The 19,663-nt window shown below is 39.7% G+C and overlaps 1 protein-coding gene across 3 annotated transcripts in view; it reads left to right on the forward strand.

The window, feature by feature from the left end:
- Window positions 1–74: 74 nt before the first annotated feature.
- The window catches only part of LOC133659964 (solute carrier family 45 member 4-like), a 65,439-nt gene continuing 45,850 nt past the window's right edge, over window positions 75–19,663 (forward strand). For 2 of the 3 annotated variants that reach the window (XM_062062914.1, XM_062062912.1), the window contains exons 1-4: window positions 75–237; window positions 390–433; window positions 16,302–16,662; window positions 16,748–17,005. In XM_062062914.1, the coding sequence (XP_061918898.1) occupies window positions 16,795–17,005 (211 nt within the window). In that variant the 5' untranslated portion in view covers window positions 75–237; window positions 390–433; window positions 16,302–16,662; window positions 16,748–16,794. Of the gene's footprint in view, window positions 238–389; window positions 454–16,301; window positions 16,663–16,747; window positions 17,006–19,663 lie in introns of all 3 variants that reach the window. The other variant, XM_062062913.1, reaches the window with a different exon arrangement.

Raw genomic sequence — 19,663 nt, forward strand, 5'->3', positions numbered from 1 at the left:
TACGTTGTAACCCCGCCTTCCGGAAGTGAACCTACGATGACGTTGCATGCCTTAGATTTTGGCCACGCCTCTCTTTGTTACTGTGGAAACCGGCGAGGTTGAAGGGGGTTCGTTGAAGCGCACCCATCTCTAGTAGCTGGCAAAGGTTAGCCAGCCTGCTAGCCAACATTCACACTTTCGCTGTCCGCGGTATCGAACACAGTTCCGGCGGGACGACTTGACAAATAACATCCTCAGGTATGTTGTGTACATCTTCAGAACTCCCTTTACGAACGTGTCGTGTTTCCGCCGATTGAGCGCTTAAAGTTGAATGTTAGCCAACAAAATGCAGTGTTTTTGCCATCCATCTGAACTTGACGCATACCTTTTTAATGTTTATTTCACTCTAGCGGCCAGCCTGCTGCTAGTATTCGCTACACACTGAAGAGCAAAGGTATGTTGCAACATCAACAGGTAAGACAAAGTTATGGTTAGCTTGACAAAAACATGTCCTGACTGGCTCAACAATCCCCTCAAGACTTCTACACTACTACTAGTCCAATACCATTCATTCCACCTCAATTGCACTCTGGAGAATATGTGGACCCATCAGCTTGGAAAGTATCGGATATGTCCTATATGTGGTTTCTTGACCACAACCACATACATGTTCAGAGGAAAAAGTCGCTCAAAACCTCAGCAAATACTTGCAATACTGCTTTTTATTTGGCATTTGGTGTATCTCCTTTTGTGATGCCACCACAGAATACTTCTATAAAGTTGCCCGCCACCACCTTGTCAAAAGGTCCCCCAAACTTATTCTATTCGTTTGAGCTGCCAAAGTTTTCGTTTGTGCCTGTACATTTTTTAAGTTATTAAAAAATAAATGTTCTGACTAGTGACGTCATCCAGCCACCCCACCTTGTCAAAATCTCCACAAAATTGTCTCATTTGTGCTGCAAAACGTTTTTTGTCTAACTCAGTGTTTTTCAGCCACTATGCCACGGCAACCACAATTTTTTGTGGTCCCCTTTATTCTCCAAACTATTCTCCCCTCTCCCCTCAGGCAGCAGACTACGGTCCATCCAGACCCACACCTCCCGCCACCTGAACAGTTTTTTCCCCTCTGCCATCAGGCACATGAACAATAACTCCTAACAGTAGCTCCTTGAATTCCTTCTAAGTCTATAACAAGATCTGATAGCTCAGTTACAGCTCTTGTTATTACCAAATCTGTGTTATATGTGTTTTATGTTGCACCAAGAAAAAATCCTAGTTTGTGAACCCGTTCTCAAACAATGGCAATAAAACTATTCTGATTCTGATTTAGAAAAGTATCGAAATAATTTTAGTACCGGTACCAAAATATTGGTATCAGGACAACACTAATAGAAGGTTAATAACGTCCATCCATCCATATTCTACCGCTTGTCCCTTTTGGGTTCGCGGGGGGGTGCTGGAGCCTATCGCAGCTGCATTCGGGCGGAAGGCGGGGTACACCCTGGACAAGTCGCCATCTCATTGCAGGGCCAACCCAGGTAGACAGACAACATTCACACACTAGGGCCAATTTAGTGTTGCCAATCAACCTATCCCCAGGTGCATGTCTTTGGAAGTGGGAGGAAGCCAAAGTACACGGAGGGAACCCACGCAGTCACGGGGAGAACATGCAAACTCCACACAGAAAGATCCCGAGCCCGGGATTAAACTCAGGGGGTGGTATACTGCAGCTCAGTTGTTAGAGCGGCCGTCCCAGCAACTTGAGGGTTGCAGGTTCGATCCCCGCTTCCGCCATCCTAGTCACTGCCGTTGTGTCCTTGGGCAAGACACTTTACTCACCTGCTCCCAGTGCCACCCACACTGGTTTAAATGTAACTTAGATATTGGGTTTCACAATGTAAAGCGCTTTGAGTCACTAGAGAAAAGTGCTATATAAATATAATTCAATTAAAACAAATGTAATTCAATACTCAGGACCTTCGTATTGTGAGGCACATGCACTAACCCAACAGGTGTAAAAGAAAGGGCATCTCTATCCTCCTTCAAAACCGCACTAAAAGAACACCTCCAGGCAACTTCAACCGTGAACTAACACACTTCCTTTCACATCCTACCTCCCCGGATTGTAAATAATCAAATGTAAATAATCAAATGTAGATACTTATTCTTATTCTTATGCTCTCTGATCTCTATCTCTATGTCCACTACTTGCTGTACATATCCTACCAAGTCAGTCCTACACTTTTCCAATGTCCATTTCTCCGATGATGCAATTGTTGATGACTGAAGTGTTGATATCAACCAAAACTGGCAACCAAACCTCCCCCCTCCACACCCCGGATTGTAAATAATGTAAATAATTCAATGTATATACTCTGATGTTTATCTTGTGTGATGACTGTATTATGATGATGGTATATATCTGTATCATGAATCCATTTAAGTGGACCCCGACTTAAACAAGTTAAAAAAATTATTCAGGTGTTACCATTTAGTGGTCAATTGTACGGAATATGTACTGCACTGTGCAATCTACTAATAAAAGTTTCAATCAATCAATCAAACCCCTGTGCCACCGTGCTGCCATAATAGTTTGACCAAAAAAATTGCAGCACAAACAAATGGGACATGTTTGGGGAGGTTTTGACTAGGTGGCTAGGAAGGCTAGTTAAGAATAATGAAATGTGAACAGAAAATCTATAATAGACAAAATAAATTGCAGCACAAACGAATGGGACACACATTTGGGGATGGATGACGTCACGAGTCAGAAAATGTATTTTAGAATAACTTAAACACTGTAACGGTACAGACGAAAAATGTTTACAGCACAAGCCAGCACAACTGTAGCACAAATGATTGAGACAAGAAGAAACATATTAAAACTGTTATTGCTTATCAATAGCATGTTGCTAAAGTCAGCAATAAAAATTGAAAAACAAAATGTATCTGTTCTTTGTGATGCTACACAGGATACCAGTGACAACAAAAAAATGTGACGCTAACCACGGAACTGGAAATGCAAAAAAGTCTGTCCTGAAGTACAACGTAGTAACGTCTATCATAATAATAACAGAATGTACACCACAAATTGAGCTGTGTTAGTCTTTGCTACCACACAAGTAGACGGTGTAAGTGATGGCAAAGAGAAACAGTTTATGGAGTTTAATTTGTGTCTTTTTTGCGTTTGAATTTTGTGAATTTAGTTTTACATCAAATTATGCTGACAACTTCATTGAATACAAAATGTGAGCAAAATTTGTGTGTTTAAAAATTCAGTTTGTTAGTGTACAGTGTTTTGAAATTTAGTGTAAAAAAAAAAATTGGTGCAGAAAAATTTGTTGCTTCAAAACTCAAGACCCTCTTCCAGCAAATTAAGACTGAAACAATCAATCTCAGATCCAGCAAATGCAGTGCTTCAGTCTTAATTCACCTCAAGTAAGTCTTAAGTTGGCAGCACGGTGGCGCAGTTGTTAGTTCTGGTGCCTCACAATGAGAAGGTCCTGGGTTCGTTTCCCGGATTCAGGGTCTTTCTGTGTGGAGTTTGCATGTTCTCCCCGTGACTGCGTGGGTTCCCTCGGGGTACTCCGGCTTCCTCCCACCTCTAAAGACATGCACCTGGGGATAGGCCGATTAGCAACACAAAATTGGCCCTAGTGTGTGAATGTTGTCTGTCTATCTGTGTTGGCCCTGCGATGAGGTGGCAACTTTTCCAGGGTGTACGCCGCCTTCTGCCCGAGTGCAGCTGGGATAGGCTCCAGCCCCCATGGCCCCGAAAGGGACAAACGGTAGAAAATGGATGGAGTCTTTAGTTTTGAAGCAACAAATATTTCTGCACTGATTTTTTTTCACTGAAACACTGTATTTTAACAAATAGATCTTTAGAGCACTGTATTTTAACCAGTGTTGGGTTAGTTACTGAAAACCAGTAACTAGTTACAATTACTAGTTACTTAATTTCAAAAGTAACTCAGTTACTAACTCAGTTACTTACACCAAAAAGTAATGTGTTACTGTGAAAAGTAACTATTTAGTTACTTCTTTTTTTCTTCTTTTTTTTTTAAAGCTCCCATTAATGCCCTTTTAGCCTTCATTTCAGTACTGTTATTGCACTGGAGAATAATACAATCTGTTGATCAACTTGACATGCATTTTTATTTTCCTTTTAACATAATTAATGAAAAACAGTGCAACATAAAAAGGCATTTCTCCTTTCTTTAAACTTGGACCAATGACCATTAATAAAAAACAACTGAAAGTGCAACATAAGAAGGCACATCATCTTCCTTGAAACATAGATAGTGAAAAAAGCCTGACATCTGGAGTGATGCTGCTGTCTTCCACACTTGGAGCCATGGATTGTAGAATCCTTGTTTTCAGTGGCAGGATCTTCGACACAGATGGTGAAGTTTCAGTGCTCAGTAGAGATGTAACACTTTTGAGGGGTTGAAGCACCTGGAGGACCTCCTCTGCCACTCTCACATCATCAGACAGGTTGATGATGTCTTTGACATTTGTCTGCAGGGTGTTGTGGGTCAATGCAGAGTATATAGCTGCCTGCTGCTCCAACATATCATAAGTGGAGTTCCACCTTGTTGGGACATCATGTATGAGCTTTATGAGTAGGCAGCTTTAGCATTTCTTGCTTTGTCTTAAGCACATGAGCAGCTGTTGTGCTTTGGTGGAAGTAGGTAACCTCCTTCCTGATCCTCCCAAGGAGGCGCTCCATCCTATTGACTGAGATGTGATGCCAAATTCACTACTTCCACTACAAGTGGCCCTGCGATGAGGTGGCGACTTGTCCAGGGTGTACCCCGCCTTCCGCCCGATTGTAGCTGAGATAGGCTCCAGCGCCCCCCGCGACCCCGAAGGGAATAAGCGGTAGAAAATGGATGGATGGATGGCACTACAAGTGGTCCCAGTCCTGCCTCATTCACTGCAATTGTTTGATTTTTGGCATTATCACGTGACTTGGATATTTTTATCCTCCATTCCTCCACTGCTTGTGTCAGTACCTGCGCAAGGGGACTCTCGTAGAGGGGGCGTGTCTTCTCATCTGCCAGTCTGCTGTGATGAAGTGAGCGCTTATCGTCACATAGTTCCCCAGGACGTCCACCCTTCTGTCATGAGTGCAACAGATGATGCTCGGGATAGTTCATCCACAACTTTTTTCTTCTCCTGCTCATAAAGATCTGGCAAAATCTTATCGCTGAAGTGGTTGCGCGACGGGATGTCGTAACGTGGCTCAAGCACGTTCAGCATGTGTTTAAAAGCCTCGTTTTGCACAACCGAGTCTGCACCTATAAACACACCGATTAAATGGCGCGGGGCGTTCAAGCTCCTCCGTTACTCCGCTCGCCATGACCACGCTGTGTGTGGACTGAACGTGCGGACACCTTTTTTTTTTTGTTTCATATATCAAACCGCGGATCACGTGTGTGCCGAACCGAAGACACGCCCCCCACCCTCCTCCCCACACCCACAGCCACACCCAGACACACACACACACGCCTCTTTTTTTCTCTCCGGCGGGTGACAGAGGAAGATTCAGAAGAAAGACACCGCAGCGCTTCTGTTTCTAGCCGATACTACATAAAAAATAACGTAAAGTAACGCAGTAACGCATCATGTAGTAACGGTAACTGAGTTACTGAATATAAAAAAATAACGCGTTAGATTACTAGTTACCGGCGAAACTAACGGCGTTACAGTAACACGTTACTTTGTAACGCGTTAGTCCCAACACTGATTTTAACAAACTCAATTTTTAAACACACAAATCTTGCTTACAATTTTTTATTCAATAAATTGTCAGCGTAGCTTGATATAAGAAAAATCACTACACAAAAGTCAAATACCAAAAAAATATATATTCTAAATACATTGTCCAAATTTTTTTTTTCGTAATAAAGATACAAATTAACCCCACAAGTGTGAAAATAACCATAGAGCCAAAAATACACACGCATTGTGGCTACTAACAACTATAGCAATAGTAAAGAAACAGATTGCACACCACAAATTGAGTCAGGTTTAGTCTTTATGAGATACAAATTGGGATAGTTTTTTGTCCACTTGCTTTAAGGGCATTTAAGTTTACAAACTACTAAAATATTGAACAAATGCTTTGTATTTCAAGCATTGTGCTTACATTTTGACATCATCCTATCTTGACATTTGCCTGGTATTAGTCACGTGTTATACAACGAGAGACATTAATTAATCTTTGCCATTTTTAGCTTTCATGACAACTTTCAACTGCTGTAATATAAACCTCAGGACATGAGGAGTAAAAATGAGCAAATGCAAACTAACTTTAATGTAAAATCAGGCTCCAAGGTTGTCTAATTATCGCAGTGGTTCTCAAACTTTTTTGCTGTGTCCCCCTTTTGGAACATAAAAATATGGCTTTGGGCCCTCCCAAATACACGCTGTGTGTGTAGACAAAAATACAGTGTGAGAACAATCTGTCAATAGCGTTGTTTGCAGTCAAGTACATGTATTTTTTTAGAATTTATCTGATATTTGCCAAAAACGGAATGGCAGCATCTACTGCATGTGTGAGGGTTAAACTTAAACAAAAATCAATCAAGACTCAGTGGTCACCAACATTTTTGAGCCCAAGATACGCAGTCTAAGGTTAGGAAAGTGATACACATTTAAAGACACATGTTATGGTATTGTTAGTTATTGGTTATTAGTAACATTTAAGCCTTTTTTCTTTAAGCCTTTCTTCTTTGTCTTTTGAGTTTTGTTTATCCATCGTTGTCCCTCGACCCCAATACCGCTTAACGCCCCCACATTGTTGCGCCACACCCACTTTAGGAACCACTGGTTTATCCAGAAAAGGGCATTAATTTTGCATGCAACTTTTACTGCCTTGTATAACAGCGTTTGCATGGTAACTACAGTTTGTAAAAAAATTTAAAAAAATATGCACACTGTCACATTTAAGCAAACTTGTTTACCATATCCTCTCAAGGGACAATTCTATAGAAATGAAGCTTGAATATGCTTTAGCTTCGAAAAGATTATAGATTTGCTATCCTATAGCAGCACAAGTGAGTACGCCTCATGTCCAAATTGTGTTCAAAGTGTGACTATTTAGTCTAGGTACCTTTGTTACGTAGCACTGCTTTATCAATCCTCCTGAAAAATGGAATTGAACAAAGCTACACATGTTTTTTTACTGGAATCATCAGGGTGTAGCTGCGATAGGCTCCAGCACCCCCACAACCCCGAGAGGGACAAGCGGTAGAAAATGAAAGGATAGATGGATCTTTCACTCCTCCATGATGACATCCCTGGTTGATGTTAGACACTTTACACCCCCCACCCCCTCCTCTCCTCCTTCCTCCCGCTTAAGGATGCCATATCTTTGTCTTCCACTTCAGCTTCTTCAGCAAGGCACTTGTCATCTTGGATGAGAGTTTGGGTTTTGGATAATTGCCATGTGGCCCACTTTCCAAAAGGGGGGCTCACAATATCACAGTACAAAATTGGACTTAATGTTTCCCTTAATGAACAGCAGCTCTTGACTGTTGGCAAGAATCATGCAGCTTCGAACCGTGACGCTACCACCACCGTGCTTAACTGTAGGCGAGAAACAAATATCTCTTGGAAAAAGTGTCACCCCTCTCTTCTTAATTATCTTTTTATACCCATACTACAAACCCCGTTTCCATATGAGTTGGGAAATTGTGTTAGATGTAAATATAAACGGAATACAATGATCTGCAAATCATTTTCAACCCATATTCAGTTTGTTGCAAATAATCATTAACTTTAGAATTTGATGCCAGCAACACGTGACAAAGAAGTTGGGAAAGGTGGCAATAAATACTGATAAAGTTGAAGAATGCTCATCAAACACTTATTTGGAACATCCCACAGGTGAACAGGCAAATTAGGAACAGGTGGGTGCCATGATTGGGTATAAAAGTAGATTCCATGAAATGCTCAGTCATTCACAAACAAGGATGGGGCGAGGGTCACCACTTTGTCAACAAATGTGTGAGCAAATTGTTGAACAGTTTAAGAAAAACCTTTCTCTACCAGCTATTGCAAGGAATTTAGGGATTTCACCATCTATGGTCCGTAATATCATCAAAGGGTTCAGAGAATCTGGAGAAATCACTGCACGTAAGCAGCTAAGCCTGTGACCTTCGATCCCTCAGGCTGTACTGCATCAACAAGCGACATCAGTGTGTAAAGGTTATCACCACATGGGCTCAGGAACACTTCAGAAACCCACTGTCAGTAACTACAGTTGGTCGCTACATCTGTAAGTGCAAGTTAAAACTCTCCTATGCAAGGCGAAAACCGTTTATCAACAACACTCAGAAACGCCGTCGGCTTCGCTGGGCCTGAGCTCATCTAAGATGGACTGATACAAAGTGGAAAAGTGTTCTGTGGTCTGACGAGTCCACATTTCAAATTGTTTTTGGAAACTGTGGACCTTGTGTCCTCCGGACCAAAGAGGAAAAGAACCATCCAGATTGTTATAGGCGCAAAGTTGAAAAACCAGCATCTGTGATGGTATGGGGGTGTATTAGTGCCCAAGACATGGGTAACTTACACATCTGTGAAGGCGCCATTAATCTTGAAAGGTACATACAGGTTTTGGAACAACATATGTTGCCATCCAAGCAACGTTACCATGGACGCCCCTGCTTATTTCAGCAAGACAATGCCAAGCCACGTGTTACATCAACGTGGCTTCATAGTAAAAGAGTGCAGGTACTAGACTGGCCTGCCTGTAGTCCAGACCTGTCTCCCATTGAAAATGTGTGGCGCATTATGAAGCCTAACATACTACAACGGAGACCCCCGGACTGTTGAACAACTTAAGCTGTAAATCAAGCAAGAATGGGAAAGAATTCCATCTGAGAAGCTTAAAAAACGTGTATTGTCAGTTCCCAAACGTTTACTGAGTGTTGTTAAAAGGAAAGGCCATGTAACACAGTGGTGAACATGCCCTTTCCCAACTACTTTGGCACATGTTGCAGCCATGAAATTCTAAGTTAATTATTATTTGCAAAAAAAAATAAAGTTTATGAGTTTGAACATCAAATATCTTGTCTTTGTGGTGCATTCAATTGAATATGGGTTGAAAAGGATTTGCAAATCATTGTATTCAGTTTATATTTACATCTAACACGATTTCCCAACTCATATGGAAACGGGGTTTGTAATATATCTTTGTCTTTTATACTATCTTAAATTGTGCTGTCGACTATCTACTACAGTATGTGCCAAATAAAGTAGAGGAGGTCTAGGAAATGCGCCCAAGACACTGCTGTTCTGGCATACATGCCGGAAAGTTTGGGGTAAGACATGATCTCTGTGGTGAGAGCTACTGTGGGTGAGACATCGAGAGACTAGTGCCGGGTAAAATAGGGATGGAAAAGAAAGCAGAGGATTTGAAGAGCGAGTCGCAAATTGTAACAACAGCTGCAGTAGGACAAAGTCAGGCAGGTGTAGGCTGGTATGAGGAACATTACAGACAAAGCAAAAAGGAAGATCGCTGTCTGATAATGATAAGTGTCTGTCTGATAATAAGTGTCTGGTCATTAAGGATCTAAACATATTTTTAACATATTTTACAGCCCCCTTGCAATCTTGGTCCTTCCAGTCCAGGTGCTGAGCCCACTTCCATCGCTCCTCCCACCCTATAGCTTGTCCTCACCATCTGCTCAGTTTCCAAACTGTTAGACTCCTTCAGTGGGAGTCTCTCTCTGCAACCCAGGTCAAAAGGGAGTTACACTGTCTGCAACCAGTTAATGCTGTGGGACCTGAAAAAAACAGTTATATGCTGCTGAAGACCTGGGGCCTCAAGTACAGAGAGCTGCATAGCTTTCCTAGTAAAATGAACTTACGATCTAAGTCAGAAAATGGCGTACGGCAGTAAAAATTCAGATGTATGAAGTTGTTCGCACGCACAAATCCAAGCAGATTTGTTTGTTAAATCGCAATCTACTAATTTGTGTAATTTAAAACAAATTGTGCTCCTATAATAGCCTGCTGGTCACAGCGAGCTTAGTTGTGTGAATTTTTCTTTTATATTATGTGTGTAGCTAAAGTATCCGCACCTGTAGAAATGTCCGTACAACAGCTATGTAGTTGCCGTTAGGCAGTGGACATTTCCACGTCAACGTCAGTTTTGATACATCTCAACTTTGCCATGAAAAAGGGCGTACGGCAGATTTTTGTGCATACGCAAGCTTTGTACTTTTTTGTACATAAGGCCACTGCTCTGCTAAACTGTGGGATTTTAGTAGAGCTGCTTAATATGTGCCTGCGCCTCAGAAGGTCCCGAAACTTTTGGAAACATATTGCTTGGTAATCCCACAGACAACAAGGACTATGGGGTTCACCTCTCATATAATGAAGGTGCTAGAGAGGCTGGTCCTCCCTCATAAGGCACCTCACATGGATGCCCTACAGTTCACATACCAACCGAACATACCTGATGCCACAGTGAGATTAATTTTTGTTTTATTTCACGTTTTATATCCGACCTGTGCTTCTGGGTAAGAAGATGATGAGGATGAAGGTGTATGCATCTCTGGTCCAGTGGTGCGTGGAAAAGGCCTTGCCTAAAGACCTGCAGACACCATCCTGAGAGCACGGGGAACAATGTTTGTGCCGTTGCCACCAATCGCTGTATCACCAGCTGTGATACAGTGATTATTGGCCTGACCAGACGGGATAAGGAGGAGGAGTATAGGGAAACCATCATCAAACTCATAGTGCTTTGACACTTTTACCACTTTAACCTACTGATGATGCAGCATCAGTGGGCTTCAGTTCAACTGGGTATTCAGTATCTTGCTCAAAAATACTTCAGCATGGTCCTAGCCTTGGGGGACTGAGGATCTAACCCACAACTATTGGGTTAGGGGTCAACTATCTGAGCCATGCTGTCCCTGATGCTCTCAAGATGCTCTCAAAGAACCAGACCATCATGAGTAACTCCTCCCACCCCTTTCAAGCCCTAGATGCACCTTCAGTGCCAGGTACAAGTCTGAACGCTTCAGAAGGACCTTTATTCCAGCTGCTATCAAACTGCACACTGATAATGGTGTTCACAATATTTACCTTTGTGTTATGCCAGATGCCAATACCTTATTTACATTCTGTAACCTGCGTATTACCCAAGCTGCAGCGACATTGTCATTGTAAGAGCGAACATTGAGGAACTGTTTTTCTTCATCGCCTTGCTCAGACACACCCACACTGCTACGGCATTGGCAAGAGGAAAGCTAGCTTCTACGTCAGCAGCTGAATCGATTTTGTAATGCACTGAAAAACATGAATAGTTATTTTACAATATCTGGTAAGTATTAGCCCACATTTCATGTTTTGTTTGCCACAGCCAGCTCGACAGAGTATGTAGTTGTAATAACAAGCATGATGTGCTGCATGTATCATGATTAATATTAGGTCGATTTACTCGATAGACAGTTGTCCGTTTGGTCAAGCTGGCCAGGGGCGTTTCCATTTCATTTTGGGTGGGTGGAAAAAAAGTTTCTACTACTGCAGGGTTTGTTAGCACAAACAGTTCATCTTTTGTTGTAATGCAGTTTCTTTAGGCAGCGTCGTCCTTGCCAGATACAAAAAGCCTTTCCATCGAAAAGGACATTATTTGCCATTTTGCAGAAGCTCTCCATTTCTGTCTGCATAACTTGGCTCCAAGCTCCACATTTACAACATCAAGTCATGTTGATCCTGACTCTCTCGGCTTTCCGTCCGCTTTTACGTTTCACCTTCTCTTCTTAGCTACAGCCAGTAGTTCATCCTCTGCATATTCAGGTTAAAAAAGATAAGGTTGTGAATCCTCATTTGTCCAAAAATAGTAGTCTTTGGCGTTTAGTACCACGTCTGCCATGATTAGAACACACACACGTTTGTTGCCGGAAGTAGGAAGTGCGTTGCTATGGGCACTGAAATCAATGCGCCCAGGTAATGCTCAAAGTGACCAAAATATGGTAAATATTAGGGATCTAATCATTCGTTTTAACAACGATTCGATTCTGAATTTGTGGTTGCCGATACAATTCAGGGGCAATATTTTTTCAGCAATATGATCAGATTCGAAAAGATTCAGTGAGTTGTAATTGGTTCAGAAACTTTTTAGAAAAAAAAAAAATCAAGCAGTGTGACTGTGAGATAAATACTGGATACTGGACACTGCAGGTAAAGTTTCCTATATTCCTGTTATTTCTTGTATGGAGATTAGATATAAATTAATTATGGATACAAAAAAACATTTAAACAACAGTTTAATGGCCAATGCATTCACATCTTATTTGAATAAAGTGCAACCAACACTTTAGGTTGAATTAACAAGAGGAACTTCTTTCGGCTCACATTTTAAACATTCAAGCAATTTTCAATAAAGTGCAGTAACCAACATTTTAAGAGTAGATTTACCTGCTAAATCTACTGTTACCGACCCGGCTATACAATCCCTGTTCTCCGCCCTGGTGTCGCCATTGAGGGACATGGTCCCAGGTGTGCAGAAGCATATGCCCTCTCATACCTGTTGATAGTGTTGGTCCCTTGCTTCCTAATTTCAATAGCCTCCTTCATCCATATCTTGCACTTATTTGCTTCTGATGAAATACCTTTTCTTTGGGTACCAGTTGTTGTGTTGTGGCTTCATTGTGTTGAGTTCCGGAAGTCGGTGCGTCACTGTTCTGCTCTGCTGTCACTTCTGTTGTGTCGGTCGCGTCCTTTGTGGCTTAAAGTTGTGTTGCCGTTTTACATTATTGTATGGTGTTAGTATTTATTGTGGCTTTTGCAATTGTGGTGTAGCTGAAGGTGTTTTGTGTTATGATGTATGATGTTGTCTTTTACCATTTGTATTTGTTGTTACCTTTCTCGACCGCTGAAGATATTTGCCATTTTTGCTTTGATGAAGCCACAGACGGGCAGACAGACTTGAATAACGATTAACGCTTTCATCATTAAAAGTGCTAAACTTCATATAAAGTCTGGTGTTCTTAAATCCAATGTTTTCCTTTTTCTGGTGTTGATAAAAATCAATCTTTGATTGATACCTATCTTTTTGGAAGGCAATCATGCTGAGCACAGATCGATGTAGTTGAATCTAAGGAATATAAATCGATATATTGATTAATCCTTACACCCTTAGTAAATATTGTACGTGATTTTATATATATATATATATATATATATATATATATATATATATATATATATATATATATATATATATATATAAATTATAATAAATGATAAATGGGTTGTACTTGTATAGCGCTTTTCTACCTTCAAGGTACTCAAAGCGCTTTGACAGTATTTCCACATTTACCCATTCACACACACATTCACACACTGATGGCGGGAGCTGCCATGCAAGGCGCTAACCAGCAGCCATCAGAGGCAAAGGGTGAAGTGTCTTGCCCAAGGACACAACGGACGTGACTAGGAAGGTAGAAGGTGGGAATTGAACCCCAGTAACCAGCAACACTCCGATTGCTGGCACAGCCACTCTACCAACTTCGCCACGCCTATATATATATATATATATATATATATATATATATATATATTAGGGGTGTGGGAAAAAATCGATTCAAATTCGAATCGCGATTCTCACGTTGTGCGATTCAGAATCGATTCTCTTTTTTTTTTTAAATCGATTTATTTTATTTATTTTTTTTATTTTTTATTTATTTTTATTTGTTTTATTTTATTTTTTTTAAATTAATCAATCCAACAAAACAATACACAGCAATACCATAACAATGCAATCCAATTCCAAAACCAAACCCGACCCAGCAACACTCAGAACTGCAATAAACAGAGCAATTGAGAGGAGACACAAACACGACACAGAACAAACCAAAAGTAGTGAAACAAAAATGAATATTATCAACAACAGTATCAATATTAGTTACAATTTCAACATATCAGTCATTAAAAATCCCTCATTGACATTATCATTAGACATTTATAAAAATAAAAATAAATGAACAATGGTGTCACAGTGGCTTACACTTGCATCGCAAAGATTCACAGCCCTAATATATATATATATATATATATATATATATATATATATATATATATATATATATATATATATATATATATATATATATATACACTACCGTTCAAAAGTCTGGGGTCACATTGAAATGTCCTTATTTTTGAAGGAAAAGCACTGTACTTTTCAATGAAGATAACTTTAAACTAGTCTTAACTTTAAAGAAATACACTCTATACATTGCTAATGTGGTAAATGACTATTCTAGCTGCAAATGTCTGGTTTTTGGTGCAATATCTACATAGGTGTATAGAGGCCCATTTCCAGCAACTATCACTCCAGTGTTCTAATGGTACAATGTGTTTGCTCATTGGCTCAGAAGGCTAATTGATGATTAGAAAACCCTTGTGCAATCATGTTCACACATCTGAAAACAGTTCAGCTCGTTACAGAAGCTACAAAACTGACCTTCCTTTGAGCAGATTGAGTTTCTGGAGCATCACATTTGTGGGGTCAATTAAACGCTCAAAATGGCCAGAAAAAGAGAACTTTCATCTGAAACTCGACAGTCTATTCTTGTTCTTAGAAATGAAGGCTATTCCACAAAATTGTTTGGGTGACCCCAAACTTTTGAACGGTAGTGTATACTGTATCGATTAGGGCTGTGAATCTTTGGGTGTCCCACGATTTGATTCAATGTCGATTCTTGGGGTCACGATTTGATTCAAAATCGATTTTTTTTTTCAATTCAACACGATTCTCGATTCAAAAACGATTTTTTTTCCCGATTCAAAACGATTCTCTATTCATTCAATACATAGGATTTCAGCAGCATCTACCCCAGTCTGCTGCCATGCAAGCAGAGTAGTAGATTTTTGTAAAATGCTTTTATAATTGTAAAGGACAATGTTTTATCAACTGATTGCAATAATATAAATTTGTTTTAACTATTAAATGAACCAAAAATATGACTTATTTTATCTTTGTGAAAATATTGGACACAGTGTGTTTATGAGATGCGATGCAAGTGTAAGCCACTGTGACACTATTGTTCTTTTTTTGTTTTTTATAAATGTCTAATGATAATGTCAATGAGGGATTTTTAATCACTGCTATGTTGAAATTGTAACTAATATTGATACTGTTGTTGATAATATTCATTTTTGTTTCACTACTTTTGGTTTGTTCTGTGTCGTGTTTGTGTCTCCTCAATTGCTCTGTTTATTGCAGTTCTGAGTGTTGCTGGGTCGGGTTTGGTTTTGGAATTGGCATGCATTGTTATGGTATTGCTGTGTATTGTTTTGTTGTTTTAAAAAAAATAAAATAAAAACATTTGTAAAAAAATTAAAAATCTATTTTTTTAAAATTAGAATCGATTCTGAATCGCACAACGTGAGAATCGCGATTCAAATTTGAATCGATTTTTCCCCACACCCCTAATATATATATATATATATATATATATATATATATATATATATATATATATATATATATATATATATATATATATATATATATATATATATATATATATATATATATATATATATATATATATGTATATATATATATATATATATATATATGTATATATATATATATATGTATATATATATATATATATATATATATGTATATATATATATATATATGTATATATATATATATATATATATATATGTATATATATATATATATATGTATATATATGTATATATATATATATATATATATATATATATATATATATATATATATATATATATATATATATATATAAATACATACATATACTTACAGTGTGTATACAAAATGTTGATGGAAGGTTTTGAAGTTGTTTTTACAGGGCTTTGAAGGCATAATAGGGGACACCCATTAATCGCACCTATCAAGCGTTTTTTTTTAAATCTTTAGAATCCTAAAAAAAAAAAAGACGTGGGTTCTTGTCTGTCATAATGACTGTGAATGATAGGCACAATTCCCCAAAAATTGCAGTTCCTCTTTAAACTATCTGTCTATTTTGGTACTCCCTTCTGACATACTGTATACAGTACTGACATACAAGCTGTACACTCACTGCTCTAAAGTACATCCATGGTTCATTTTCATAGAATTGTCTTTGGAAAGATACAATAAAGATGCTTGCTGAAATGTGGTGGATGTACTCGCTTTTGTGAGATACTCTTAAGTGCAGGAAATAACTGAAGTTGCACTGGAGCAGAAATTTAGCATATGAAAGATGATAGTCTCTAATAATTAGTGGGTGTCTATGCAATGCAATGTTCTGTCTGTTTCTCTACAGGTTGCCATAGGAGTCAAGCTTCAAGCAAGCACCCTTTGGCTCTCCTGGACACAATGCTGACTTGCACACTCAAATCTTGTGCAATCCAAAAGCTTCAGACACCCCTTCAGAAACTAATTAGAGTTACATAATAACTGTAAAACTGAACTTTGGCTAACACACAAACACACACACACTTATAAAGTTAAAGTACCAATGATTGTCACACATACACTAGGTGTGGCAAAATTATTATTTATATATACACCCATTATCCCTTACTGGAGCTGGATTTTAATTGTCATGAGACATTTGAATCGTTTTTTCTGCAAACAAAGAGCACAATGGACAGGATCACCTTTTTACTATCAGGAAGTTCCAGGTGTGCCCTCCATCAATGGATACTGTAGATTAGACTTTGTGATTGATGGAAATAAAACCATGAATATTTTTATATTCCCATCTAGGGCGTCAATCACAGTTTAACTGTACAAAGTTATATTGAGAAGCAGTAATGGGAGAAGTGGCAGCTCCAGCGAAGAGAAAACCGATGGAAAATGCAAACGACTGCAAGAGCGAGAAAGATGCGGAAGAAGCAGTGGACGAGGACGTACGTAGGCCGATCCCTATGCACCGCTGGGTAATGCACGGAGCAGTGATGTTTGGCCGGGAGTTCTGCTACGCCATGGAAACTGCCTTGGTCACACCAGTGCTTCTTCAGATAGGTAAGAAGACATAAAAACATTAATTTGAAAGCCCCACCACTCAATTAAATTACAAACCCCGTTTCCATATGAGTTGGGAAATTGTGTTAGATGTAAATATAAACGGAATACAATGATTTGCAAATCCTTTTCAACCCATATTCAATTGAATGCACTACAAAGACAAGATATTTGATGTTCAAACTCATAAACTTTTTTTTTTTTTTGCAAATAGTAATTAACTTAGAATTTCATGCCTGCAACACGTGCCAAAGTAGTTGGGAAAGGGCATGTTCACCACTGTGTTACATGGCCTTTCCTTTTAACAACACTCAGTAAATGTTTGGGAACTGAGGAGACACATTTTTGAAGCTTCTCAGGTGGAATTCTTTCCTATTCTTGCTTGATATACAGCTTAAGTTGTTCAACAGTCCGGGGGTCTCTGTTGTGGTATTTTAGGCTTCATAATGCGCCACACATTTTCAATGGGAGACAGGTCTGGACTACAGGCAGGCAAGTCTAGTACCCGCACTTTTTTACTATGAAGCCACGTTGATGTAACACGTGGCTTGGCGTTGTCTTGCTGAAATAAGCAGGGGCGTCCATGGTAACGTTGCTTGGATGGCAACATATGTTGCTCCAAAACCTGTATGTACCTTTCAGCATTAATGGCGCCTTCACAGATGTGTAAGTTACCCATGTCTTGGGCACTAATACACCCCCATACCATCACAGATGCTGGCTTTTCAACTTTGCGCCTATAACAATGCAGATGGTTCTTTTCCTCTTTGGTCCGGAGGACACGACGTCCACAGTTCCCAAAAACAATTTGAAATGTGGACTTGTCAGACCACAGAACACTTTTCCACTTTGTATCAGTCCATCTTAGATGAGCTCAGGCCCAGCGAAGCTGACGGCATTTCTGGGTGTTGTTGATAAACGGTTTTCGCCTTGCATAGGAGAGTTTTAACTTGCACTTGATGTAACGACCAACTGTAGTTACTGACAGTGGGTTTCTGAAGTGTTCCTGAGCCCATGTGGTGATATCCTTTACACACTGATGTCGCTTGTTGATGCAGTACAGCCTGAGGGATCGAAGGTCACGGGCTAAGCTGCTTACGTGCAGTGACTTCTCCAGATTCTCTGAATTCTTTGATGATATTACGAACCATAGAAGGTGAAATCCCTAAATTCCTTGAAATAGCTGGTTGAGAAAGGTTTTCTTAAACTGTTCAACAATTTGGTCACACATTTGTTGACAAATTGGTGACCCTCGCCCCATCCTTGTTTGTGAATGACTGAGCATTTCATGGAATCTACTTTTATACCCAATCATGGCACCCACCTGTTCCCAATTTGCCTGTTCACCTGTGGGATGTTCCAAATTAGTGTTTGATGAGCATTCCTCAACTTTATCAGTATTTATTGCCACCTTTCCCAACTTCTTTGTCACGTGTTGCTGGCATCAAATTCTGAAGTTAATGATTATTTGCACAAAAATTTTTTATCAGTTTGTACATCAAATATGTTGTCTTTGTAGCATATTCAACTGAATATGGGTTGAAAATGATTTGCAAATCATTGTATTCCGTTTATATTTACATCTAACACAATTTCCCAACTCATATGGAAACAGGGTTTGTAGTTGCCCTCCAAGTTATAGAGCATACACATGCTTGCAACAAAAACACGTCTCTGTTCTGAGACTCTAAGTTCGAAGTAATGAAGCATCCATTTCAGCTTAAGTAATCAAGTATGGTTCTTTGCAAGCTAACAGGTAGTTAAATAGTGAAAACACCAAGTGATTTATAATGTGATGCAATACACACTACACCAATTCCTAAGTTTGACGTGTGTATGGAACTAAATAGAATAGAATATATCTTTCTTGTCATTGTACATTGTACAACGAAATTGTAAGCAAAAACTAATTTAGTGCAAATTCATAATAACACATAAAAACATAAGAACTTAGATAAATAGATAAAAATACTTAAAATACATAAAAATACCAAGCATACAGCTCACATGCACAGTCATTATTGTCTTGTGTTCAGCGACACTATTGCTCTCGGGTAAAAAGTGTTCTTAAATCGGTTTGTCCGGCATTTTATTGTCCTGTATCTCCTGCCCGAGGGCAGCAGTTCAAAAAGTTTATGTCCAGGGTGAGATGGGTCCCTTATGATGTTTTGGGCCTTTTTGAGGCACCTGGCACTGTACAGTTCATCCAGGGAGGGGAGAGAGCAGCCAGTGATCTTCATGGCTGTTTTTATGACCCTCTGAAGTGCATTTCTAAAATCCATCCATCCATTTTTCTACCGCTTGTCCCTTTTGGGGTCGCGGGGGGTGCTGGAGCCTATCTCAGCTGAACTCGGGCGGAAGGCGGGGTACACCCTGGACATGTCGCCACCTCATCACAGGGCCAACACAGATAGACAGACAACATTCACACTCACATTCACACACTAGGGCCAATTTAGTGTTGTCAATCAACCTATCCCCAGGTGCATGTTTTTGGCAGTGGGAGGAAGCCGGAGTACCCGCAGGGAACCCGCGCAGTCACGGGGAGAACAGGCAAACTCCACACAGAAAGATCCCGAGCCCGGGATTGAACCCAGGACTAAACAGGACCTTCATATTGTGAGGCACATGCACTAACCCCTGTTCCACCGTGCTGCC

Source organism: Entelurus aequoreus, linkage group LG11, assembly GCF_033978785.1.
Source record: "Entelurus aequoreus isolate RoL-2023_Sb linkage group LG11, RoL_Eaeq_v1.1, whole genome shotgun sequence".
Classification (NCBI taxonomy): Eukaryota; Metazoa; Chordata; class Actinopteri; order Syngnathiformes; family Syngnathidae; genus Entelurus; species Entelurus aequoreus.